This window comes from Lates calcarifer, linkage group LG24 (genome assembly GCF_001640805.2).
Source record: "Lates calcarifer isolate ASB-BC8 linkage group LG24, TLL_Latcal_v3, whole genome shotgun sequence".
NCBI lineage: Eukaryota > Metazoa > Chordata > Actinopteri > Centropomidae > Lates > Lates calcarifer.
In genome coordinates, this window is record NC_066856.1 from 12,409,505 (window position 1) to 12,437,452 (window position 27,948).

The 27,948-nt window shown below is 42.0% G+C and overlaps 1 protein-coding gene across 1 annotated transcript in view; it reads left to right on the forward strand.

The window, feature by feature from the left end:
• The first annotated feature begins 174 nt into the window (after positions 1 to 174).
• Positions 175 to 27,948, forward strand: part of oxsr1b (oxidative stress responsive kinase 1b) — a 38,706-nt gene continuing 10,932 nt past the window's right edge. Inside the window, 5 exon segments of the mRNA XM_051067008.1 lie at positions 175 to 788; positions 8,326 to 8,438; positions 14,534 to 14,642; positions 21,437 to 21,578; positions 27,831 to 27,886. Of these exon segments, the coding sequence (XP_050922965.1) occupies positions 719 to 788; positions 8,326 to 8,438; positions 14,534 to 14,642; positions 21,437 to 21,578; positions 27,831 to 27,886 (490 nt within the window). The 5' untranslated portion in view covers positions 175 to 718.

The following is a 27,948-nucleotide window of genomic DNA, read 5'->3' on the forward strand; positions in this document are numbered from 1 at the left end:
CCAGTAAGCATCTACACGAAATCTAGCTGCCTAATTGTCTATAAACGGAGAATGACTGAATGCAATGTGCCACATCTAAGCAAAAAAGATTTGTATTTATTAGGTGTATGAGAACATGCCTGCAATGGTTATACCTGCAATGTCCTACTCAGGGCAAAAAGTACGCATAAATTATCAGCCCGCCATTAAACGTGTGGCGGAACCCAACGGCTCGATTCGTTTTTGGGCACCTTTTACCTAATTTTTAAACGCTCTTCGTGTTGGCTTTTCTTTTCCTAGAAAATAAAATTCAGAGACATACTTATATATAAAAGTATTAACAGATATAAGTAACTGTTTTGTTCAGCTAGCGTTTAAAACAGCAGGGCTTCTGTCTCTGTGTTTGGCACTGCCAGTTCAGCTGTTCATTAGCCGCCAACCGGTGTCAATAATAATTTTCCACACTGACTTCAGTGGTTTCCTGGAGCTCCTGCGGTCCAACGTCCCACACTCAATATGTCCGCCGGGAAGGTCCACATTTGCTCAGTAGGAATGCGGTAGGCGGGGCTGTTAGGCTAGTGTCAAACTTTGGGAATGACAGGAGTGCTGCAGGATTCGCAAAGAAGGGGAAGTGTCGCCCTTGTTGGTCCTGTTTGGATTACTTTGACTTCTTTTTACGCACAGCCTTTGGATTCACCACCTTTCTACAGATAGTACGGCCTCAGCAGATTCCTCAGCCATGTCGGAGGACCTGAGCTCCCAACCCTGGTCCATCAACAAAGATGATTATGAGCTACACGAGGTGATTGGTATGTGATCATTAGCTTGTTAGCTTAACGTATGTGTTAACCGACAGTCTGTGAATTTCTGCCGACAGCTCACTAAAAAGGGAGCTGACCACAGCTAACATTTGCCTTAATATATCTTTCAAGTGTGAAGCGAGAAGAAGGCATCTTCCTTCTCTTGAGCTAGGTTGAGTTCATCGCGTTTAACAACTTGGAAATCCTACCCGGGCGGTGTTGTGACTTGGAGTCAGTGGAATGTTTCCAGTGAGAGCGGTTACTCCGTCCGCTGGGGCTGTGCCGAAGTAGTAAACGAGCGTTATAACGTTACTGTCTAGTCAGGCTCTGACTATTTGCTGGGGAAAAAAAAGAACCGCTTTCATTGAGCAGTCGGTTATTAATGTGAACAGCTAGCGCTATACTTTCTTAAATGCACTCTAGCCAGAAGGCGTCGTATTTGTGAAATGTAAAGAATATGAACACGTTTAAATTAGCCAGTGTCGGTAGTTTAGACAGAACCTAACCTGCAGAGTAGGGCTTACACAGAAATGATATATCAAATAACACAACCTGAAAGTTATCATTTAATTGTGTGGAAGACACTGCATTATAAAGGCTTAAGAAATATATCATTCACGTAACGTTACTGTATTAAGACGGAGACTGCTAAACTTACAGTATGTGTGCGTTCACGCCCATTTCTAATTAAAATACACTAGATACTCTAACATATGACTTTCCCCAAAACACTAGAGTTACTAATGCAGAGTCCAAAGATTATACTTCATGGTCCTTTCCCGGAGTAGGGTATTGTTTAGGGCAATTTACTGCCTGAATTAATCCAGTTATGCATAAGCTCTTTGGAGATTAATCAGTATTAAGAGGCTTCTCACCACCCCTCACAAAAATATGCAAAGTCATTTAATAATTGACTGGATAACATCATCAAAAATGCTTTGTTTATCATAGTCTTTGATTGAACCTACAAGCATTTTAGTTGTTGTCAGGCTAAAATTATTTTAGATATCAAGGATTGCATCTAGTGCATTTACATGTATCCCAGAATTCCTTAATTTCCCATGTGACAGGAGACTTATTGCACCCTTCTTGTCCAGTGTCAAGCTTTGGTGAGTCCTGGCTGAGGTTGGCTTTAAAGGTTGGCCTGCCTGAGGAATGATGGCTTTTACTTGTGAAGTTCTGAAATGTCCCAACCCACAAATAGCTGATCCCGTCCTACCTCTGGCTGACTTTGTTGAGGAGGGAGAAGGAGAATAAGAAGGAGTGTGTAACATATAAGCAAAGTATTGTCCTCTCAAATCAGTTAGTTTGTGCCTCTGGTTTACTTTACCCAAGTGGTGCGTGCTTCCTCCACAGGGAATCTGAGTGTTTATAGAGGGTCCATTCTGCAGGCCCTAAATTAACCTTTTTGTGTATTTTTAAAAGACTTGAATTTAACTTTAACTCATTTTTTACATTTCCCTTCAGTTTCTTGGAAAAATCGAATTGGGGCACCCCACAATATAACGCCCAGTAATTTAGCATACACACAGAGATAAAGCCCTTCTTGTATAGAAACCAGTTCTGTGGCATTTTCTTACGTAGTGTGTGACACAAATTGTCAACATAGGTTTGAAACCGGTAAGGCTATTTCAAGGCTGGACTGCAGCATGCTCACTTTGGGTTAGGGAGAGGGATCACGATTATCAACTTAGCTTTGGAAATGAATTGTGCAGTTAGCCTAGTTTCTTCCCCTCATTTTACAAATTACCCAAAGCTCATTGCCGGTTGTGTTCTTTAAATCCAAAGGAGCTGATTTACCTTGTATATCATCTAAATTAGCAGAGCCCTCTGTGTGAGGCTGTGTCCCTAGGGTTCTCATGAACAGAGGTTTAACAAGAAAACTCCTCCTGTTTGGCATCTGTTTCTGTTCATATTAAACCTTGCCATCAATCCCGTGGAGCATTCTCTCTCTACCCCTGCCCTCTCAAACAGCCTTTGGTTGATTACCATAATACCAACACAACTTTTAAAAAGTTTAATTTTTGGTTCAAGTTGCTGCAATTTCAACTTTCAGGCCTGTTTTAGGGAACACTGAACAGCTGCTCTCGTTCTTATCATGTAGACTGGTCATCACACTGAATTGAAATCACTCCTCTGACACATTTGACATTTGCCTGAAGGGATTCCTTCAACATAACTTGTAAAACATAGGAGGGAATTTAACTTTCTTTGGAGAAGCTTATAGGATAGACGAGCTTCAATAGGTAGGATTTGATAACCTACATCATCAAAGAAATTACCTGAGTTTTAGAGTCAGTGGTATGTATTCATATTTGGATTGCATATGCTTGAAGTTGCACAATCATTCAGGGTGGGCCGTTGTGGTGTTTTGGAGTATTTATTCAGGGAGGCGGGTTGGTAGACACAAATGCAGTATTGAGTACTACAAATTACCAAATTATTACAGCTACTGTTTGTGTCAGACAGTTAGTATAAATAGACCTTTTAATTGAGATCTTTTTCTGATTGCAGTGGCAAGTAAAATGTGTTTAGTGTCTCTCCATCATGACCTGCAGTGTTACTGATGTTTTAACTGCTTATAGCTTTGCTGATTAAATCAGAGGACTGGGGGATTTATTAAATCAGGAATTTTCCTCACAGTCAGTTAATATCCCACTACCACATAGAGTACAATACATGCACACAGTTTCCTAAAAGACTGTAAAAGCAATAAGACATTTTTCTTTTCCCAGTGCAAATGAAGTGCAAGAAATCCAGATTTGATGTTGAGTATGGGGCTGTAGCTAAGTAATATTTTCATTATTGAATAAGCTGCTAAATATTTTCTTCTTTTTATTTGTGAAAAATGCCCATCACACAAGACTAAAGCCAAACTAAAGTCCAAGATGAGTGTTTTCTCTGTTGATCGACTAATCAATGGACTGACTTATACTCAGACTCCACTTGAGCGTGCAGCATTTAAAACAGCATAGCTTAATCAAGTTTAGCTAAATCTGCACATAAGAGCAGGAGCCAGTCTCCCAGACCTAAACCCCCCCCCCTGCTCCCCGCTCTGACAGAAACTGTTGGGGAGATACTGTATAAGCTGTTTCATTCCACAGTGATGCTGCCTACAGCTCTCTCCCCGCTCAGCTGGAAGGTTGGTGTTCTGAGGATGGCCCTGCATACCCAGCATGCCCGGCAGAGCTATTGTTTTGGTAACTCCCCCAGGGAATGAGGACTTGTTATTACATGGCTCACACCCACTTTTTTCATCCCAGTGGACATTATATCATACTGGACAGAGCCCATAGGAAAAAAAAGTACAGCTCTCTCTCTGATTTTGGATCAGACTTTGGATCATTCGTGTTGGCAAATCTCAACTGGAAACTTTCTGCTTTCTGCACTGTTTGTATCCACCAGCAACCATGTTTCCTCCCTGTTGCTTGTCCTGTCCCTTAGATGGTTTCAGAAAATGTCAGCATGATCATGTTCTAGGTAGGAAACATACCAGAACAGCAGGCATTCCCGAGGCTAACATTTCCATGATTTAATGTCAACTGAACACATTTACTTTTAAAACATTATATCCTGGATAATTGGGCTGTTGGTGCAATTGCTACTCATGTCTGACATTTCTCATTGTACCTTTGAATAATGTGTGGAATGTCAGCCAGGTATGCAGAGGAAATGTAATAAAAGAGGACTGACGTCAGGCAGCAGACTGGCCTGGTGAGGGCAGGATAGACAAACTGAGAGCTGCGGCCACACTGCTGACCACAGCTCATGAAGGAGGACATTGACACAGGCCTTGGCATAGTGACCTGCTCCATTAAGATAATTCAAGGCCAAGCTTATCTGATAAGATATTATTGTACACTACACTACATACCTTTTCGCACATTAAAAAAAAAAACAACTAGGACAGCGAATGTCCTGTCCTGACCTTACCTAGCCCTTTCCACTAAATATTTCCACCTTTTTATCAGGTGAATGTTGGCCTGGGTATAGTATGATACTTGTAAGGTTTCTCATGCCAAGCTGGACTTGTTTGGAGGAAACATGCTTACAGAAAACATTGGCTACCTTCTCAAAGATCATGATTGTTTTGTCAATGTTTACCCCACATTAGTGATCAAGTTGTTTCACGCCGTCTGCAACTTTTTGCACTATCTACACCAGACCTTTACATCTAGAGCTGTAACAGATTGTTGCACAAACAGTACAGTAAGAGTAAATGTCAGAGAGGATGATAAATTGATAGTAAGTCACATTTAAACACAAATTACTGAGTGAAACTTAAACTTACAGCTGAACACACTGGGATAGTGAATAGACGCTGTGCTATTTGTGAAAGCGTTAAAGTTCAGTATTTGGAGTTGACTAATTGCTGGGATAATTATAGATTTGAATTATTGGAAACAAAATTTTCTTTGGTTTTATGTTTTCTTTAGATGTTTTGGGGGGTTTTTGGCTTCGGTTCTGACACACTTAAGGAAAAAAGGAGCAGCTGTATAAACTGTACTTGAAGTGATATTTGTCTCTAAGTTGTTTGTGATAACAACCATCTTGCAGTGTTAACAAAACTGTGAAAAATGAAATGGAAAAAAAATGTTAAAAAAGAGAAATCAAACATGGAAACAAATGGAAATGAACAACAGCATAACTTGGTATCCTTCAGCAATGTCAACACGCTGCATTTTGAGCTGGCAGCTGGATCATCTTCATTTGATTTGGCCTAATGTGGTAACTTAATATATAGATTTGATTTAGCGATCCACTTCCAAAACAAGCCAAATGTTGTTGTGCCTCTGGAAATAGAAAATATCAGTGGAAGAACTTTGAAGTATTGTTTTAAATTTGTATGGTTTGACAGTAAATGTAGCTCACCTCTCCTTCACTTATTTATTAACGAAAAAACAAAAAAAAGCACACACACCTACTGCTTGATATGCAGCCTTTATGTCTGTGCCAGACTGTTTAGCAGATTAGATGCTGGCCAGAGTTTTTCAAAGCCCTGGCACTGCTGCAGTGCTTCCCTTTGTGAGGATGGCTCTTTTGTGTGCTTCCTCTCATTCTGATGGAGAGGGTGGTGATGATGTTATCTGCATGAATAACAGAGATCTGACAATGTGTAGCTTATTTTATGGGATCAGACATTATTTTGTGACTGTTAATGTTAATTCCTTACAATAAGGTCTGCAGTCTTAGTTGAACAGTTGAACAGTACTGTGGTTAGTGAACATGATGACAGGAATGGTTTGCCTTCCCTTGTGTGCATCATAGTTTAATTACCCAATTTCCAGCTTTGATTAAAACTTCAAAGCTCTCCTGAAGTATTGAATAATGATGTAACTGGATACAAAAAGCAGAGACATCATTTCTCTCAGCAGAATAACCTTGTTTTAAGCTTGGAAGTAGCAAATATCAAAGAGCATCAGGTCTGTATTAACTCAGGGTCTCAGCTGGTTTGGTAGATTTAGCTTCTACAAGTCTAAATGGCTCAGAGAGCCTCTGTGCCCCTTGACCTTGCCTGCTGCAAACCCAACAATCTCCCCCTTTTTCCATCTTCTACCCACACACACACAAACACTCATACATACAAGACCACATGCTCTCCACCTTGTCCAGCCACCCCTGACGACTGGCTGTTTGTTTGTGTGGAGGAATTTACACTCCGCTGTGTACAGGGCAACTGGCTCCCCGTGGTCCTCCCAGGGCCGAGCTCCCCATCACTGGCGAGCCTCCAGAGGTTTGTTTGGTATTGGCGGCAGCAGTGGTGGAGGTTGTGAGAGGGGGTTGAGGGATATATTTACAGCCCCTTCGTTTTGAGCAGTGGTGGAGCGATCCATGATTATTTGGATGCTGGAGAGTCAAGCAAGGCCAAGCACACTTTATCAGAGGTTGCCAGTCAATACATGGCTCTCACTGCAGCTATAGGTAGTCAGCTTTTACATATAATGGGTGATGTTTCAAGTGACCCTGACTGTCTCTGTCAATTACAGGAAATTACAAGGAAATAGCAATTTTATTGGATTGTCTCAGGGAGCAGGAGTTTATGGTTAATCTCAGTCTTGGTTATATTGAAGAAGTTTATGCTGTTTTATTCTCTGCTTCTCTCATTTAGCCCGAGGTCATAATTATCTTCAATGAGAACAGTTAAATAAAAACCAGTCACATCTTCAGGGACAGCTTTACTTTTTAATTAAAATCAGAGAACTGTTTAATATAGCCCCCCCACCTCTCCTTTTTTAAAAACCCCCATACACCACTGGCTCAATGAAAACTCCAAACAATGAGCACTTTGTTAATATTTGGGCATAGCTAAGATGAGGGCATGGGAGGTAAGGAAAAGCTTACTGCAGGGTGGACCGACTTGCCGCTCACTCTTTCTCACTCAAAGCCTGTTGCCAGAGGAGAATGTGCTGCTAGCGTTGCTCAGCGTCACGTATACACCAGAGATCTAGTGGAAACAACCTTGTGTGTGCGTGTGTGCGTGCGTGCATGCATGGCGTTAAATAAGAGCATTGAGGGGGCAGTGAAATGACCTCACACGATGCAGGAACAACAGGCGTACCTCTCCAGGGAGAGGACTTTTACAAGCTCTTACTCAGGCTATAACATGTTATTCAAACTAAAGATTAGCCCAGTGTTGCCGGATTTAAGCTTTAATCCGATTGTGATCTATATTTTGTTTGCTTGTACATCAAAATATTGAATGTAGTGGTATAAACTAGCACAAACTTCCAACTGTTGCTATAATCCAACTCACTTCTGCAAAGTCTTAAAAGCATGGAAAATGAGGCTGATTTAAAGTTTCCAGGTATTGAAAAGTCCATAAACTGCACATGTGGGAAAGTATTGAACAGTGGCGTTGTTCAGTTCTGATGCATACTACAAGACTGCACATACTCTAAACTTCAATTTTACTTTTGTGTTTGACAAAAAAGCCTATCTGAATACTTGAATCCTCTTAGTTTTAGAGCTGCTGACACGCTCTAGACTGTGATGGTGCTGTGAGGATTAATTGTCATTATTCAACAAACTGTGAACAAAATGATCAAATTGTGCCAGGGATATAAAATCCAAAAAAGGTGGGGGCTTGGGTCTATGTAAAGACCCAATCGTTGGGGCAGCACTGCAGGATCATCCCCATGGGGATATGCTTTGGTTTAGCAGAGTCACTGTCCCCCCTGTCAGACCTGCTCCATCAGGCAGGATTTGGGGAAAGCTGTTTCATAATTGATGAACAGACAGATAAGCCGCACCAAAGAGAAATCGGATGAAGTGTCGAAGTAGAACTCTGTTTAACCTTCTTGATCTCTGGTGGATTTTGAGGTAATGGATAAAAGTTAGGTTTATTATCTTACAGTAGTCATGATTTTTGGATGAAGACAGGGGTTAGGGAAGGGACAGAAGCCTGAGGATGTGGATATAGCCTGAAATTAATGTGCCAAAGTTTAGTTCTACTAGACTCTTGTGGTCTTGTATTTCCTGAGATGACTGGTGTGTTATTATATTGGATCATAATCAAGGTGATGACATGTTTTCCTGTCTGTTTTAGGGAGTGGAGCCACAGCGGTGGTCCAAGCAGCCTACTGTATACCACGCAAGGAGAAGGTGGCCATCAAACGCATCAATCTTGAGAAGTGCCAGACCAGTATGGACGAACTCCTGGTAAGACACACAACAGTACTACACGAGCAAACGCACATTAGGTTGAGTATTTTTCTGACCTTGTTACTTCTCTTGTTTGATCAAAGGGGGCTCCTCCCTCACCGCACGAGATTTCATTTAGGGCTTTTGTCTCTGTGGTCTGTGCCTGTGGACAGAGTCAGTTCCACCTCTGCTTTTCATTACTGGTTTTCTCCGAGCCCTCCTCCAATCATCCCTGTCACTTCAAACACTATTCTGGTTGTTCTCCGAAAGGAGGACTCCGCTTACTGCCAGGAAACTATTAGACCACCGTGGGACAATCTTCCTGAGGGCTACATTGTGTCTCTATACCCTCAATGCAATCTTGCACCACAGCCCGGCACATTATTTACTGTATGACGTGGTTTATTTTAGCCTGGGAGGTGGAAGGATTGTGTCAAGCTCCCCCTCCTCATAGAGATGATCAAGTGCGCGTGTGTGGCTGGTGTTCTTCTGTCACATATGTATTTGTCAAGCCATCATTTAAAAAAAAAAAACAAATGAGGAAAGATGCCACACTACTTGGCTCCAGCAAATCAAGGGCAAAGTTGTGTTATAGCCGTCCCTTAACCTTTTGTTTCCGAGCTCCCAGAAACACCAGATCTCAGGATTTGGTCTGATACCGGGGAACAACCTGTTATTAACTTAGACCAGAAGATTTGATTGATGGATTTTTCCAGCCTTTTCTCCAAGTTCTCATCCAGAAGCCTGTGAAGGCAACCTGTGGGAAATAAATATTGTGTAAGCATATATGTGCTCACGGAAGATCAGGGCTAGAGATTACTGGCAGGTTTCTCACTACTCGCTGGTGATACTAAACCCAAGGGGGAACCCCCCCCCCCTCCCTGCCATTTTTTGGAGGATGAATCAGGGGAATGCTGCTCCCGGATTCTCGGAGCAGGCGGTCACATGGAATACAGCGAGGTCGGATTTCCTGCCTTTGCTGCCCCAACCCTCCCCACACTACCCCCCAATTCCACAGCCTGCTGGGTACCTGCTTAAACGGCGAGGAAGCATTAAATTGAACCCAGATTGCCTCTCTAAAGAGGCGGCTTTAAAAGAGGATGCCACAGGTTTTAAAGATGCCCGCAGTTCTTTAACCTTAGCTGTGAAATCCTTAAATGCCAGAAAAATCTGCCATGTCCCCATGTCTCCATATGCAGAGGTATGTTGCAGTTATTCCTGGCACAGCAGTTTGATGGACAGGCACTTTTGAGTGACTCAAACTAGATCAGATGAGGAGGAGGTTTGTTTACGATCTAAGTGTGGTGCAGTTATCCTTTTGGATAATTACAAAAGTGTTACAGATATTGCTTTTAATTGTTTATTAAACCCTGTAAGAAAAACAACTGACGTGACAGAGTATTGAAATGAATCCAGTGTTTTCTGGCTCAGGATGTCTGCATTGAGCTAAAGGAAATGATTCAGAGGTATATCTGTGTCCTCAGCGTTAACTTCACCTTTTAGTTAGTTTTTTCATCAGCTGCACTTTGGCAGCTTCTCTGTTCCTCAGTAGTTTTGCCTGTGTGTGTGAGAGTGAGAGTGTGTGTGCGTGTGTGCTGCAGTGAGATTGGGTCATAGTGAGCGTGTGTGTGTGAGGCTCTGAGTAACCGACAGTGACGTAACATTGCTTCTATAGTGGCCTCTCTGTGTGTGTGCCATCAGTGTGATTCTGTGGCACCAGTTTGTGACCCAGCACTGTATTCACTTAGTGACAATAGGTCATTTATTTTTTGCTCAGTTTCAAGGTCCTTGGACACGCCAAATCCTGAACAGATCAGGCCTAATATAGAAAAATACAATTGGTGTGGACTGGTCTATTTCCTGGAGAGTCTGTGTATAAAACTTTACTGAAAGGTTTAGTGTTGGTCTTGGATTCTGCACGGTGTCACTGTAGATTTATAGGCCCATCACTAGATAGAGTAGGTCACTTTCAGTTCTTTTTATTAAATGAGCCAAAGTGACATCACTCACGTCACAGATGCCAGATTTTGCTGACTTTTTTTTTTTTTTTTGGTGAAAACAGGAATTTGAGTTGCCATGCTGGGGAGATATCAGTCAAAGGTTACTGACTCTATAAACCAATGTGATTTCCATTAGGGAGAGAAAAACAGTTTTATTAGTTGGGTGGAACGAGGGGATGGAGGGGCGGTCTGATGTTATTGATTTGGATTTTTTTGGCCTGCTCTCTGCTTTCTGGTCCTCCACAAAAAAATATGGAGTTAAGCCATATTTTTACTTAATGGATGTTAACTTATCATGTCAAAGGCTTTGACTCCAGATTAAGATAAAATATTTAAATGTTTTTAAACAGCGGTATATGTGTAATGACTTTAACATTAACAGTATAAAGAAAAAAAAAGTATTTCATTGCATGTTCTTTGGCAGCTTATCATTAATAAGATAGCTTATTGTTAAACTGATTGAATTACATGATGGTTTAAAATCCCCTCTAATAGATGTTTACAGCTGACTCAGCAAAAGCAGTGGGAAAAGGAGAAATACACTAATATGCTAATAGTATGCAGCTCTTGTAACACAGATGGTCATTATTACAGTTTTCTTGACAATAATGTCCTACACAGGTTACCATAAGTGCTTTAAAGATTTATGTATATATTAAATCCAAGAATGAGATCATGGGATAGTGAAACCACTTGTGTTGCAGGTGGCTTTGTGTGTGGCGGCAGAGAGGTGTGTCCCTCAGTTTGATGCAGTGAATAAAACGGCTGTGAATGCCTGTGTTTTAGGATGAGGTCATTGCAGCACCCATAATCAAACACAACAACAAGCCAAAAGAAAGTAGTACTGGAAGAAGTATTTCCTTGTTTTTATTAATACTTACTGTATGTCTTAAGCTGAAATGATGAGTTGTCAGGAAATTAAAGAAATACAGTTTTGTTAACCAGACATTTGATGGTCACAGCTTCACTTTAAATGAAACACCTTTGCTTTCTTTGACTTTTTGTCAGACAAAATAGCAGATTTAACACATCATTTAAGGTCCTGGAAACATGTAGTTGTCACGGGGTATGTGTCCTTGCAGTATTTTTCTTAGTAGTGTCATGGACAGGTTGAATGAGCTTAATTTCTTGTTTAAGATCAGCATACAGTGCAAGTGATGTTAAGACTGAGGAGGTATTTTACCCATCTGCTTCACATGCCTGAGTCAGTAACTAATGTAAAATTAATAGGTGAATGATGTTGGAGTTCATGCAATTGAAGTTACATAATGTATATGCATGATGCACCTCATCAGGAATGAGTCTGACAAAGAGGCTATACAGCATGTGCCCGTGTCATCATGCAGGCATACTTGCAGTGTCTTTTTCAGTATTGAAATTTCCTGTAAAAATATTTACACAGAGCAAAATTTCATTTAATGTCGAAGGTTGCACACAGATAGAAGCAGTGTGAACGGTTTTAAGCAGTGAGAACATTTCCAGCGTCTCTGCTGCAGCTTAGTTTTACGGTGACCTAATCCCCACAACAAAGAGTCTCTCTGATTCTCACATTGTCTGCTGGAAAAGATGGGAAAACCTGCCAACCGCCAGAGCACGATATCCTCCCTGTTATCCCATTGTTTTTCTTTTCTGGGGTTACCCTGGCCCACAGAGCTGTGGTGACCTGCCTCTTCCACTGCGCTGAGAACAGAGGGGTGGGAGGGTGGAGGGAGGGTGGTGGTGGTGGGGGGGTTAGGCTCCACTGAAGCCAGTTAGCAGCCAACAGGCTATATGATTATTGTTCTCTCTCAGCCTGTAGTGTCCAGAGAAAAGAATGATAGGGGAGACAACCCACCGTGCTCGCCGTCTGGCCCGGCAGACTGGAAGTTATTAGACCGCTTCATAATCAAAAACGGCTTTAGTTCACAGGTGGAGCGGTATGTGGGCTCACCTGTTGGTCTGCTGCTCGTCAGCCTGTGCACAGTGCAACCTTGCGCTCTGTAAACTTACCAGACTTCGTTCGTTTAAACATGTCTGTGCCCATCACGGTCCAATGACTCTGTTTCACGCACAGTCTGTATCCACCCTTATTATGACTCAGTTCACGGTTTTAAACCCTCTTTTGTCAACCGCTTTCTAATAGCATCATGATGTCACCTGGCTGTAGCCTTTCTTGGCTGAGGCGCTTACTGAAGGCCATGTGTTCGATAGTGATGACTCCGCAGCTGAAGCATACTGCTGTTAATGCACTTTGTGTAAGCTAAGCATTTATACTGATGTGACATCAGGCTTTGGTTGCTTACTGTTTGACCCACAAGCATTTATTGATTGATGTTTTTAACAAATGTTTTCCACTCGAGTGGGAGGGTTTCTCAGTTGACTGGCTTGTGGTGCACCTGTCCTGGTGCAACACTCAACACTCTGAAAATTAGGGGAATATTCTTGTTTGTGGTGAAATCCATAATCAGATGAAGGCATCAGTATTGATTTCAACTCTGTTCCTCCTCAACCAATAGTCACATTTGAGCAAATGGAAACATGTTTTGTTCAACAAATTAGTTAAATGAAAATGACTGTTTCATGCTGATTAGTTTTCTCTTAATTGACGAATCTATTCATTAACCAGTCATTTCAGCTCTAGATTTGACTGTATTTGAAGAATGGTGATTTTCATGATGATAAAGAGTAGTGTTTTTCTTCTTTGACTGTAGCACAGATGAATGTCTATTGAGCAGGACTGAACAATTCATCGAAATATTATCAAAATGGTAATATGGTGAGGTACAATATCCACGAGCTGCAATTTTTTAATACCGGTAAAATGTGCCAAACCATTATATATGAAGCATTGTGGTGTTGTGTTGATTTCCCAGCCTGCAAATTATGTTCCCCAGAAGTAAGGGAAGCATGTTTGTTCCTTTATCATCATGTTTGTTTTCAATGAAAATGAAATTCAAAAATTCCAGCTAAAATTATGAGTCATTTTGCAATTTCACTATCTGTCAAAATAATCCCAATATGATTTCTTTTGCATATCTTTCAGCCCTGTGTAAATTCACACTAGCACTTGTTGGATATATTATTAACAATCTTCAAATTATATTTACAATATTATTCTTAGACATCCTTGAATAGTTCAGGACTGTTTGTATCACTATCTCAGTACCCTTACACCAAATTTCAGTCTCATTTCCGTTTATCTTTCTGTTTTTTCCCACCAGTTTCAGTTTGGTCTTCAGCAGTTACATGTGGAATTGCACTGAAAGTACAGAGATGCTGTGTGTTAATATGGAGCTCCAGTAACAGGTTCATCATGTGTTTGTCATTTGTCAAGTATTCAGGTGCAGAAACAAAAGGGAAACCTCTGTGAATCAGTGGTCCCAACTCCGAATTCAGCCTGATTTTCTTTCTCTTCAGGAGCTTGTCTATCCTCAAATGACTTTGAGACCAGTGTTGAAGTGATGGATTAGACTTCTGTGCCAGCATTACCTCAGCTCTGCTGCTTTCCAAGCGGACACACACACACACACACACACGCACACAGAAAAAGACCTTTGCAGCTGTATAAAGGGCTGAGTACCGGCTGTTTTTCGCTTCTGCATGGATATGCATTATATTGACCTAGTCTATTTCTCTTCTGACTACTGACGTCATTAAGATCTTAAGTATCGCACTAAATTTCAAGAATAGCTGCAGCATCAAAGGCACAGGCTTTTATTATGGCTGCATTCAGTTTATTTCCTCCAGGCTTTTCTCACACTCACTCGTTTGGTGGGAGGCTAATGAGAATAGCTGGTTGGTAGGCAATGTTTATCTTGGATGAAAATATATGGAAGGTGTATTGTGTGTTTCACGCTACATCTTAGTGCCACCAAGCTTTTTAACAGCTCTAAATATTTTTGTTTGCTTTCTGCTTCTAAAGCTAATGGATAATGAAAATAATTATTACAAATGCATTAGCTCTGATATGAAATGTTGAACCCATTTCTGCCAAATTATAATGTGACAAAGTGTTCACCGATTACACATGCTTTATCAGGTTAATGGCAAGTCTGTCATCAGACATCTAAATTCTTTGTACCATTCTGATTAATTGGATTTTGTGTCTTTCATGTCTCTTTTTTCCTCTGACAGAAAGAGATTCAGGCCATGAGCCAGTGCCACCACCCCAACATCGTGTCTTACTACACCTCGTTTGTGGTAAAGGATGAACTATGGCTGGTCATGAAGCTGCTCAGTGGCGGTAAGTGCTTACTGTATATATTTAAAGGCTTCTCCTTCTGCCTATCAATCTGAATGGACAAACAAGTAAAAAGTATCTCATCATTTGCAAAAAAAAAAACAAAACAGAGGATGATGTGGTTTGGAGTCTCCTGCTGGCCTTAAGTCATATTATGGGGCATCCAAAATTTTTTGGCAGGGCCCCCTTGTGATGTGAGAGGGGCAGTAGGAAGAGCTGGGCTACTTGCTGCTGGTGATGTTAACTATGATTGCAGGGAATGTGACAGCACTGATCCTCACTGTGTCCTGTGTGAGCTGCAGCTCTTTCCGGGCTTTAACTCGGTACAGTGCAGGAGCTAATGACAGGGCAGAGGTAATAACAGCCCGCAGGCTGGCGTCATGGCATCCGTGTGGCAGCGCTGCAATTAACTAGTGAGAGGAGCATGAAGAGGAGGCCACCATGGAGAGAAAGACCTCAAAAATGCAACAATCGCATCTGCTTCTGATTGTATTGTTCATTTTTATTCTCACAAGCAACATATTGAAATAAATTATTATGCTATTGTAAATCATATTTGTAGTTCTGGAAGTGAGAAAGGCTTGTGAGGGCCTGTAGAAACAAACTCAGAGGTGAAGACAGCCTGATGAGAGTAATACTCATCTGTTTACAAAGAAGCAAAAAAATTGCCGCTCCTCTCGTGTCCATCCTGCATTTAGTCTCACACACTTAATCATACAAGCACAAGTGTACACGGATGCATCCACACACTAAACATTTACACTCGTTTTTTTTACTCCTCTCTTGTTCCTCTCAGAACCCCTGTGTAAACAGCATCTCACTGTAACGGACAGTGCCCAGGTGGCATGCCTGGCTCCCTCTGATACACTGGAGTCACGAGCTGCTTGGCAGCCGCCTTGCAGCTGGGCCCAGGGCACAGTGCCCGCCAAGCGACGCTTGAGCAGACGGCCAGCCTCACAGCAGGAGCAGACACCACTTAAGATGGCCTCTCTCATTCCCCCTTATCCTAGTTTAACAGAGGCCCTTGATGTTGAGTTTTATTGTGCGGAGTAATTAAATGATGGCCATGGCGACGTCTGCCATGGAGACAGACCTCAAATGAGGTCAGGTTTATAGACCAAACCAGCCCTGAGGAAGGCCAGCTCCTGTCTGCTCCTCTAGCTTGGTGGAGGATAAGAAACGCTCCACAATTTGACTTCATCCTGTTTCGTGTCTTCTGCTTTTGAAAGACTGATAACAGATCAACAGTTGATGTGACAAAGCCCTGGCATGTCTTTATACTGATAGAATTGTTTGTAAAGGGCCTGCTGATGAGGCAGCAGAGGACATCCCTACAGGTCTCATTCCTAATACAGAAGAATGTTGTTGGACTATACAGTCCTACATAGTGTCATGTTTATTCAGTGTACATGACTGTATCATGTTTGTTTAGCAGTATTTTCAGTACTTTTGCTCCCAGTGCACTTGACACAGACCATCCAAGACAGTTACTACAGTATATTGAGCTTAGTCTTTTGCAGAGTAATCGCTAAATAAAACTCAAGTTTTATTAGGTTTTCAGTATCAATCTTAACAGTCATATCTTATAATAATAATGATGTTTTACTCGGCCAGGAGACAAAATGATGGTGTGGCATAAAACTCTTATTTTTGTGTTATCTCACTACTGGCTGTTGGTATGCCTCAATTGTTCTACTGGCCTATGGCACTTATAGATGGTATGTCACTCATGTGTCACTGGCAGATACCACAGTTCACTAGCACAGTGGTTCTCAACCAGTGGTTCATGTACCCCAGGGCATACTTCAGCACTTGTTGGGGGTACGCAGAGGATTAGCTGAAGCTAATTTGTATTTATATACATTTCAGAGGAAAATAAACCACAGATAGGATTACAGTTGTGTGACAATGATCTTTAGTACATTTGCTACAATAATCAATAAACTATCAGCTATTGTAAATTAGACTGACTGAATAGCATGCATTGCCGACTGACCTCGATCAGCTGTAAGACCTTAAGACCATATACAGTGATTTACAGTGTGAAAGTGAGCAGAGTCAAAATTCATCACAAAAAGTAATGGTTGAAACCTTAAGAGACCAAGCCCAAACATGAACAATTCTATGATGAGTACCATGTCATGTATGAAAAGAATTATTCCAACAATATCCAAGTGCCTTTGATGAATAGTGTTAAGTAACATAGTAAAAGTTCTAATCTTTGTAAAGACTGCTCTCCTCTCTGCCAAAACCTTCAGAGCTGAGTTCTAAGGTAGGTACGGTGCAGGCACATGGCTTTTCAGGAAATTCCAGTTCTGAATGTGACATGTGAACAACTGTTTCATTAGAGCTCCGCACAACCTGTCACTGACTGTATTCACATCGGAGAGACATCCACTGCAAACCCACAGGGAGAGAATATGAGTCATGCCAAAGCAAGCAGAGGAATGTGTTCCCAGGAGATTAATGTGCCGCCTTCCCCGACCCACAGTCACTACTGCAGAGCTCAATCGAACGCCGCTCAGAGTGGAATCCAGCTAAAGGCAGATTGTTATCGACTGTTTTGAATTTACCATATAAAAAGACTTTGTCAGGTTTGGAGCCAGTGGATTTGTCACATCATGATTTGGCTCTCAGCTGTTGCCAAAATGCTGACAGGGAGCCTTGATGGTGACTCCAGGTTCACAGAATCAGGACAATGAAATTGTATTATTCAAAATTACCTTTGCTCACTTTTGTATCATAATGTTCCTTCCCTCATAGGAAATTATGTAACCTAATAAAAGTTTTGATAGACTCTTCCCTCAGGCTGAGCCAACAATCCTTTTCTACACCTACACCATCTATGCCCCCCCCCCCAAAAAAACAAACAAAAAAAAAAAACTTTGCTTGGCACTCCCCATCGTCCTTTAGCACAGTTGGCACCAGTTCTCATCTCCTTCATCCACTTCCCTCCCTCCCTCCTCCTTCCTACTCCCCCACTTTCCTCTCTCATCCTCTCCCTCAGTCTCAAACCAGGAGAGACTTTAAAGGTGACGATGCTGGATGAAGTAGAGTTATGTTTAAAGTCTTGGCTTTTACACCCTCACAGGTTTTGTGCGAAATCCTGAGAAAGAGAGAGTTTTGGCTAATCCTGCGTGTAACAGAAATGATGACTTGACATTTTTCGCAGAGTGTGTGCATGCTCTACGGCACTCCGCTGTCAAGACTTAATTTATTCCCTGTGATTTGTATAAAGTCTTCCTCCGGGGGCTCGGACTTGCACCGTTCAAACCGGGCCAACAGGTGTCATTTGTCTTGGAAGCCGCAGTCTTTCCCATGCAAAATGAACCTTTGGATTGTTAACCTGTCAGTCAGTGTCAGCATGTTGAAACAACCTAATGAGGCATGAAGAGTTCAATCAGATGAATCTGAAAGAGGCTGACAAGGCTGGCATTTAGTGATCCTCCAAAGCCTACGTCATGCTGTGTGTGTGTGTGTGTGTGTGTGTGTGTGTGTGTGTGTGTGTGTGTGTGTGTGTTTGTCTGCACTTGAGGATCTTTTCCCCTCAGTGCCACCTCATCTTAAAGGAGCCTTGTTAGTGTATAATCTGTTTCACTCTTTTCCTTTATCTTTGACGATGTTTTTCTGAAAACACTCATTGTTTTTTCTTTTTTTTTCTTTCTTTTTTTTTTTAAACAGCGAGTTAGATTAGAAAATTCTCATGTCTGTACAGTAAATATGTGCACTGGCAAGAAAAAGTAAATGAACCCTTAGGAATAAACTGCAAAATTTGTCTTAGAATATGACCAGATCTTCATTTAAGTTACAGTAATGAAAAAACACAATGTATTTTACCTAATAACACACACATTATTGATCCGTATTGAGTACATCAATAAAATATTCACAGTGTGGGCTGGAAAAAGTATGTGGACGCCTCAGCTAATGACATCAATTGGAGTCAGGAGTTGGCAAAGCTGGAGTCCAATCAATGAAACCAGAAACACTTGAACATTTGTGCCTTGAAAGGGGAAATCTCAGTCTTAGATTACTAAGTCTTAATATTACTAAGAATTGTTGATTTCCCTAAAGTTGGAGAGGGTTACAGAGTCATTATCAGTTCATAGTCAAACATTGTTATTAGCTGAAGCACATTATGTCTGTCTATACTTGTAACTTAGATGAAGATCAGATTCAATCAATGCAGAAAACCAAGTTGTTCCAAAGGGTTCACATGCTTTTTGTTGCCACTGTAGCTTGAGCCAGCAGGCTCTGCCTTAAACATAATCTGCCTACCAGTAATTTTAAAGCTAGCTAATTAACAAAAACAACTTTTTTACACTTTGTATGTTTGTTTAATCCATGCAAAAACCAATGTGTCAATTACTGAGCTTTAGAGCTGCTGGTAGGCTGATTTTATTACCTTTGGAGAGAGCCAGACTGGCTGTTTACCACTGTTTTCAGTCCTTATGCTAAGATAGGTTGGCCAGCTGCTGTGGGTAGCCTTATACTTGCACAGACCTCTTATAGGTAAAGTGGGGCTGTAACTTTTCATATCCATTTCAGTGAGCAGGGAGTAGGTCCAGCACATTAGCTACTTCATCACTTTGTCTTCTAATCACACCTTCATTTGCTGGCTCATTAGGACTACATCTCCCCCGTAATTTGGACTTGGCTCTGTTCACTTACAATCCGCTCCCGGCGCCCTTCCTATTGTCACCTGTCACTTCTTTTCACTTCCTCTCCTCCCTCCAGATGCCTCAGACAAGGAGAGCGTCAGGCCGAGCGCGGAAGCATTGAGAGAGGAGGGGACTGTGTGTGGAGAACAGAGGAGGGGGAAAAGAAAAAATCAAACAGGCTGCCTTTTCTCAATGAGCTTCAAAGAGCTGTCACATCAGAGACGCGAGGCTGCACTCTTCTTAAATTCTCCTCCTGCTTCTTGCCAATTCACTCACTCACATGCCCACATACGCACCCCGCTATCTCCCACATTCAGACACACATCTATGCTGCATTTTCCCGCCTTTCCTCGCCTGTCTTCTCTTTGAATGGGTTTGTCTCTTCTCCTCACTGCTGAATCACATTTTCTACTGTGTGCTGTCACTGCGCGAAGAACCCGTTGAACCCACCGCCTCTCCCTCACTCCCCTCTTACTCCGCCTCTCCGTCTCGCTGTGTCTAAGGCTCTCTGCAGCAGCACTGCCTAGTCTCAGGTGGCCCGTCATTGTCGGCTCCTCTGGGTAATGCAGCAAGTGCTCGTCTCGAGCGCTGCAGGCGAGGACATCCTGAAGTGATTGAGAAAATAAATATCTTTGCACCCCTAGCTTAGCACAGTCGCTAAAACACAATCAGTTTAGTCCTGGAATTGTGTCACGGACGGCGTTTCAGGACCTTGAAAAGGCAATTTCCAGCTTTTGTTTGCAAGCTGCTCAGCATGTGTGTGTGGCTAAGGGTGTATGTGCGTGTGTGAGCAAGAGAAGCAGGGACAGATAGACAGTGTGGCAGTGTGATGTTTGCGTTTGTGTATCACTGCAGCACAATAAAGCTTGTCAGGGAAGTGGCATTCTTTTTGCTCCTCTGCTTTGTCCCCATTCACCAGTGTCACCCAATTTTCTGTCATGCCGAATGCAAATACCAAACCTCTTTTCAGAGAGATGTTCTTTATTCTGTGGAGAGTCGCACAAAGGAAATCATACACTGACAGCAGTCTGACTTTTCATCCAGAGCACTCCTTTATTCAGCAGGAGCCAGGCTGAGGGAGACATGGTGACTGGCCTTTTTTTTTTTCCTTTCTCTCTAACCAGGCCAGGTCAGTTCTCCATTCAGCCCTGGCGACTGAAGACAAAGGCAACAGTTTGACTTATAACAGCAATGTTAACCTGCACACTGTACAATAGAATTCACACACATCATATTATTTCTTAAAAATGTAGAGCTCAGTTTGTATTTATGAGTTTGACTGTGGGGAGGCTGTAACGATGATGTCATCGAGAGTCACATCCTAGAGTTGCTCTGTAGATGGCAAATAATGAAATGACTCTGACAGTAGCCATGGTGATTTTAACTGGGCACATTATCTGATTACCAGCTGCGAGCTCCACATCTAAATGAAACTCATTTGGATGGAAAACTTCAAACAAAGACCCTGTGAGCCTATTATCTAATTTAAAGTCAATGGAGCAGGTTAAAAAAAAGTCCTGTAATGACATCATAAATTCAAGTCTTCCTGCTGTTTAGTCAGTGAGACAGTTGTCTGTGTTGGAGCGTACTGGCTTTAATTTCTAAAAACATTGCATGTTCTGTTTTCTCTCCCTCCACCATTGGTTTGTTTTGCCATGGCCAAATTAAAAGGTTACGGTGTTGTTTGTAGTTATAGACTTTGTCTTAACGCAGCTGAAGCGTTTGTTTTTTCCTCCAGTAAAATCCATCTTGGTCTGGAACTAGAAAAAAGACCTTTGTGTACCCACTATCTAATTTATCCAAATATTATAAGGTTATACATGAATTATCTTGACTGAATGTGTGCCAATCCACCAGGAAGTATGTGTTTTCATAAATAAGTTTTGGTTTAGAGTAGGCCTAACAAATGATATCAGCCAGCCTGAGGTGACTTTCTCATCGATGTGGGAGCTTGATCATCAGCTCAGACCAGAAACAAGATCATTTATTTGCCCCAAAGAGGCTGACTGCTGGATAGTTTCCATTTTTCCTTGACAGTAATGTTGACAATCACAAATGTAGTTTTCAACAAAGACAAATGAAGTCTAGCCCTTTTTTTTAACCAACCACTACCACTGTCCTTTATTTGTTCGCCAGGCTCTGTGCTGGACGTGATCAAGCATATCATCTCGCGAGGCGAACACAAGACGGGTGTCCTGGACGAGGCCAGCATAGCCACCGTGTTGAAAGATGTGCTCGAGGGCCTGGAGTACCTGCACAAGAATGGACAGATCCACAGGTAACGAGGCTGGTCGCCCTCCACTCCACTGCCGTAATAAAACTGACACAGGACTTTTCATCACTGCTCAGTTCAGAGGCTTTATCAGGCTTCACCTTGAAGGTTTATGAAGCAGAAATGCGTAACTCTGCCCCTGACTTTCTCCTCTCTCGTAACAGGGGCTGTACTAATATTTTGTCCTACCATGTTCACTACATGGGACATTATGTTTTTGTAGTGGAGTCTGTGTCCATTTTTGGTTATATTTTGTCAATATGTGCAGAGGTTCCTACTGTAGAGCAGTTAGGTGTGCATTACATGAAATCTTGGATTAAATTAGCATTTTAATGAGTAGTTAAACATTTTCTTGAGGCTACCATAATACAGTGTCTTCATATTAATTGATACATGTCTTTACCCAGAAACTTTCCTAGCAAGTACTCTCTTGGCCTGGTTATTTTTAAATATTGTGGTGACTAACTGTGTCATTACATACCCCTTATCATTATGTGGTATCTGCTACCTTCGTACTGTTCACATTTTCCAGTGAACATGTTATTTCTTCTGTCTTGGTCAAAATATTAACAACGATGCAAATGAATTCATGGCCTTAGTACGTGGTTTAATGCAGATTATAAAACATGGGAGTGATTGGTATTCTCCATCCAGACATATGACTGCACCCAGGAAGTGGCATTTTCAGACAGCCACTTTCACTCCTAAAGGTCAGGGGTATTATTGGGCTCTGTATAAGGCAGTATACTTCACCAATGGGGCTGCGACAAGTGTTCCAGAAGAAAGAGCAGTAATGATGTGTTTATGGCTTACCACCAGAGAATGGTTCTGAATGAAGAAAAATCTAAATGTCTGCTCCCTTTTTATCTTTCCTGTTAATGTTAAAGGTGCACACATGATATTACCGTCAGTGTTTTGATGAAACTGCAACACCTTTAAGTCTGAAACTGCTGCAAGACATCTGTAAACTTACCACATCTCACTTCCGTGCTGATAATCTCTAAGTTACTGTATGAATTTGCATAAGTAGAATGTGTCAATGGCAGATTTGCGTGCTGCCGGAAATGTGACTCTGAAATCTCTCCTTTAAGCTAGTTCAAAACCTGAAGCTAAGTCCCTGCACTCAGGCTGCTACAATGAACCCAGTCAACACAGTGACTGTAGAAGCCATCACACTACCTCCTCTGTATTTAAAATTCATTACTCACTTTTTCATACGTCTCCTTTTTTTTCCCACTGGCACACACTCACACAGACACACACACACAGACACACACACACACAGACAGCCCGGGACAGGCTACATGTGTAAATAATGCATAGCTTTTCAGTTTGGTTAAGTGCTGAGAAGCTTTCAGAGCATGCCAATGAGAAACACAGAGAGGCTTGATTGAGGACTTTAACCATGGGATGTATTGTTTTCAGCCGTGCAAATTAAGCTAACAGACAATGATATCATCAGCTCATTAACCTGCTAATTAGAAAAGTGCTTTATCCTATAGAAACTGTAGGTTTAAGGATATGTTTATATTGCTGTGTTAATTAAAAGGAAAGTCCACTGCAGTATACGTCTGCTGCAGTATTTAAGTATCCACTTCCAGCATAATGTGACAAGGTTATCGGTCAGTGCCAGAGAGAGGAAACGTTTTTCCCGAATTAAACCTGCTTTCAACTCTGTGCCCTGTCTAAAGAGACATTAGAGAATCATTAATAGATCATTCATTCATCACATCTGTCCAGCCCCCAGGCTCTGAGGTGTGAAAAAGAAAATGTGTTGTAATCTCCCCTTGGGGCTGAAAATTGTCAACATTGCTCTCCCCATACAGTCAGTTGATCGGTGTCTGCTGATGTAAACATGCACATGCTCGCGCGTTCCTCCTGTGTAAGCTGGATCATATGAGTCGGAGCCTCGGGGCAAGGGGTGGATGGAGAGAGCAGAGAGGGCGAGGGCTGTATGAGGAGGGAGACCGGGAGAAAGCGTCACATGATACGTTCCATCCAGAAAAGCAATTAGAGTCTTGCGGCCTGGGCTGTAGGCTCGAGCAGAGACATTTACCACAAGACGGCGAACTGCTCCACCTCCTCATTCACAGCAGCTCGGAACGTGATTCAAAGGTGACACTTGTCCGCTAACTTGAGCAGTAGGTAGACACCACACACATGATAAAAGAAGAATATCAGTCTAGTCTAGATTTTGTCATTTGATCCTTAGAAAATCAAGCTGCAAGTTCATCACTGGAAAGTGATCTTAAAGTTGTGGTGAGCGCTTACTCATTGTCGGAAACCTTGTGTCTTCTGAGGGTGCATGGGAAATTACTTGGTATGTGGTTTAGTAATGATCAGGTAATAGCTGTAGTTATGCTGCTTCTGGGACCACAGAGGCTCTTGCTGTGGATTAAAGCAAAATTGACAAAATAAGAAATAAAAAATTGATTTGGAAAAACAGATGAGAGTGCAATTCAGCAGTATGGGGAAAGCAATGAAAATACAGAAACAGAGGGAGGGATATTTCTGTGGTCAAAAAGGGCATGGTTAAGAGGGGAGGTATTTCATCTCCATAGGCGACCCAGGGGGCATCTCATAAACCCTCTTTTACAGCCCTGTGAGGGGCACTGTGAGCCTGGCACCAGGATGTGATGTCACAGGAGGGGACCTGGTGGAGCTGCAAGGTGCGAGGGCCACCAGATGAGGAAGATAAATCTTCTTGACAGTTTCATAGCTTGGCTGTTCCCACCTGGCTACTGCCAGGCTATCATTCTACTAGGTCATAAATATGAAGAGACCTCATGTATCTTTTTAGAATTTTCAATATTTTTTGCTTGCATAACCCCTCCTCGTTTCTGGTAACATTTCTGATAGGCTTTAATGTACTTTTAGCACATAGAAATTACCATAATGTGTTATTAATTCTTCAGGCTCAAGCCCATCTATTGTAGCATATGGCTGCATGACTAGTAGGTGTTGGGACTTGAAGTGCAGGTTGGCTTTTTTTCCCCTCTGCTACAGTATTTCTTTGAACTTACATGGTGCATTGTGTCACCACCTCCTCCCTCCTCCTCCTCCTCTTCCTCTCCTGTGAATGTTAATGACTGTCTGCACTCTGCAGCCTTTTTCTCAGAGCGTTACAATCTGCTGCAGTGAACCATAGCCTCCACAGTGCTTGAATGAGTGCAGGAGGGACGCATATTAGATTGAGATAATATCCATGTTATCTTGCAGAGATGAGTTTTAATTTGTGTATTTCAACATGCCAAACAGCAGCATATCATGATGCTAGTCATGATGATGTCATGCAGAAATGTATATAGACAGTAAGTACTGAAACAACTCCAACGTGGCTCTGATTCATCTTTAAAAGCTGTTTCACAACCCACAAAGTCACTAATTTGTTAATTTGACAACTTAAAAAAATGTCCTTCGACAACTCGATAATTTCACCTCTTGATCTTGATTTTTAGCTCTAGCAATGTCCGTGTTGGTGCAGACTGAAATATTTCAACAACTACTAGATGGATTGTCATGAGTTTTTGTACATTCGTTGTCTCCAGAGGAAGAATCCTACTAACTTTGGTGATCCTCAGACTTTTCTTTAGCACCGTCTTATTGTCAACATTTTTCTAGTACTTAAATTTATGGCTAAATATTGTAAACTAGTGATATTCCTATCAGCCTCAGCTGCACTTGTACTGTACTGTACTAATCAACTAATGTTATTATGCTAACACACCAAACTAAGATGCCAAATTTGGTCAACAGTTTACCTGCTTAACATCTGCATGTTAGCATTACTATTGTGAGCTTGTCAGCTTGCTGATGTTAGCATTTAGCTAAGTACAGCCTCACAGATTTGCTAGCATGGCTGCTTGTTAGATATTGACTTTTACTGCCCAAAATCATTAAATTAGCTGAGTGTAAATTCTGCAGTGGGTGTATTTCCCTCTTCAACTAGCACAGGTCAACTCTGGCACGTTTCCAGATATAGAGGCAGAATATATTCCTACAGCTACTCCTTCTCGGAGAAATGAAAAAGTTAAATAACATATTAGCAGATTGTGTAATATGGCCAGAATGGGCAATTGGCCTAGTGAACCCACAATACTACATTACATTAAAATACTGTATATCTTTAGCCCATGTTAAGCCTTGAATCACACACAGTGTATGACATGACTGGACCCTCAGAGAGAGGGACAGTGGTTGTGTAAACGTGGGTATTTTGAGGTACTCTCGTACTTGCCTTTCAGCCTCAGGTGGTCAACTCTGCACCTCCCCTCTAATCCTTAAAAAGCAACATCTCAAATTACCAGACGTAAATCATCCCTATTGTATGTGCTAAAACCCAAGGTAGAGGATGAGCATGTTCTTTATGAAGAAGTAGTGAGTGCAGAAAAGGGGAAGCTACTGTGACCTGATGTCACCTAGCTGTTATGTGAGGGCAGCAAAGTGACAGTGGGACAAGCCGGAGAGCCACGGAGCACAGACGTCTGTACGGCAGCAGACATTTCTGACAGTGGTTTTTCAAAGCCACTAGCAAAGGCTGTCATGTCCATTTTTCATCCACCCTTTCCCAACCTCTGCATCATCCCCCTAGTCTGACAGTTACGTAATTGAACTCGTCTAGACACAAATGCACATCAAAGTTTTGCCACATGTAGTACACAGCTCTTTCTGTCTGAGCTGATAACTGCTAACACAGTTCAGAGAAGATACTGATATAGTCACCTAACACCCTGCCCTGCGCCTTTTACCCTGTTACTATGGTCCCATACAGTATGTCACATACAGTATGCTCCATTTCTTCCTCTGTGGTTCACTGTTTGCCACTCCCTGCCCCAGTTGGTACCAGAACTGTTGGCCGTGTTGTATTTTACCAAAGCGCTCTTAGCAAAAGAGGCCTCTACACTCAAGTATTCAGCAGCAATTGAGCAAACATCTGAACTGTGTCCTGCAAGCTCTCGAGTCCCCTCGGCGCATTGTGTCTTGAGTAGGTTGCTTGTAAAGATTGTACTTCTAGCTTGTAGCTGCAGGCGAAGGGGTGCTCAAACCAAAACTGCCAGCTCCTTCTCCTTTACTTTTTTTGCTGCCAAACTGGGACCTCAGGAAGAATCCAGGAACCCAGGTATAGTTGTTGTTTTTTTTTATTGTGTGTGTGCAGGGAGTTTCAGCATGCATTTCATGTCGAGCAGCACTCTTGTATGAGTAGCACAAAAATCTCTCCAACCACTCCAATTATCTCTGCAGCGTTTGCCCCCCACGAATCTGGTGTTTGGTATAGGTTTATAGTCTATATGGATTGAATTATATGCCCAATAAAGTGGTGAAGTGAGCCTTTGTTTCTTGGAAGCTGTGTCATGCATCATCTCCAACCCAGTACTCCGAAGACCAGCCTATTTTTACAGTCATTGAGACCAGTTTGTTTGCTCGAATGATCCAACATTTATCTGCAAGCTTTTTACCTCAGTGCCCCCATCTGGTAGCAAGGTGAACTGCTCAGCTGTTGAGGCTGCATCTCTTTTGAATCATTTGTCTGCCTGTCAGTGCAGTTTTAACATCTGTTTCCAGGTAATTTGTGCAAACAAAATCTTTTCGAAGATGTGTAAGTCAGTGTAATAGCTGACAGTGTTCTGGGGCTTGTACCACTTTAGTTTTTTAGCCCTGTCAAAGTCTTTTCCTCATTATTCTCTTTTGAAATGTTGATTCACTTCCTGAAACCCTGGACAAGCAAAAGAGCTGACTGTAGTCCTTTGTGATACTGCTGCCATCCTTACTTTTTATTTCCTCGCCTTTCACTTGACCCCTCGACTTTATCTCTGAAAGTCTGTTGCTATGACAACTCTGTCTGGCTGGTGAGATGGCATCGTTCGTTCTGTGTGGCAGCCCGTGCCACACAGTCTGGGCCCGGGTGTGCACAGAGGCAGACGGCCAGTCAGACAGCTGTCCCTGCTGAATCTGCTTATCACCACCAGGGGAGGCTGAACAGGGTTGAACAAATTAAGTACAGACTGTCTATGTGTGTGTCATTTAAAAAAAAAAAAAAAAAAGCTCAGCCTGCAAGAAAGATGAAAGCTTTAAAGCTTATATGTTGTAACAAGATGTATAAAATCAAGCCTTTTTTTGACAAGTAAAGAAGAGATCTTAAGCTTGCTTTGAGTGTTTATGTTTACCACTTAATCTACCAAGACACCATCACTTTATCTTTGACAGCTCCTTGTGAGATGTATTTACTTAACATACAAATTCTTGTCTTGTCTTTCACAGAGATCTCAAGGCTGGAAACATTCTCCTCGGGGACGATGGTTCAGTGCAAATTGCAGGTATTTAGCCACAAGGCAACATCACCTTCCAATACCTGTCACCAGTGACCCAAATTAGGTGT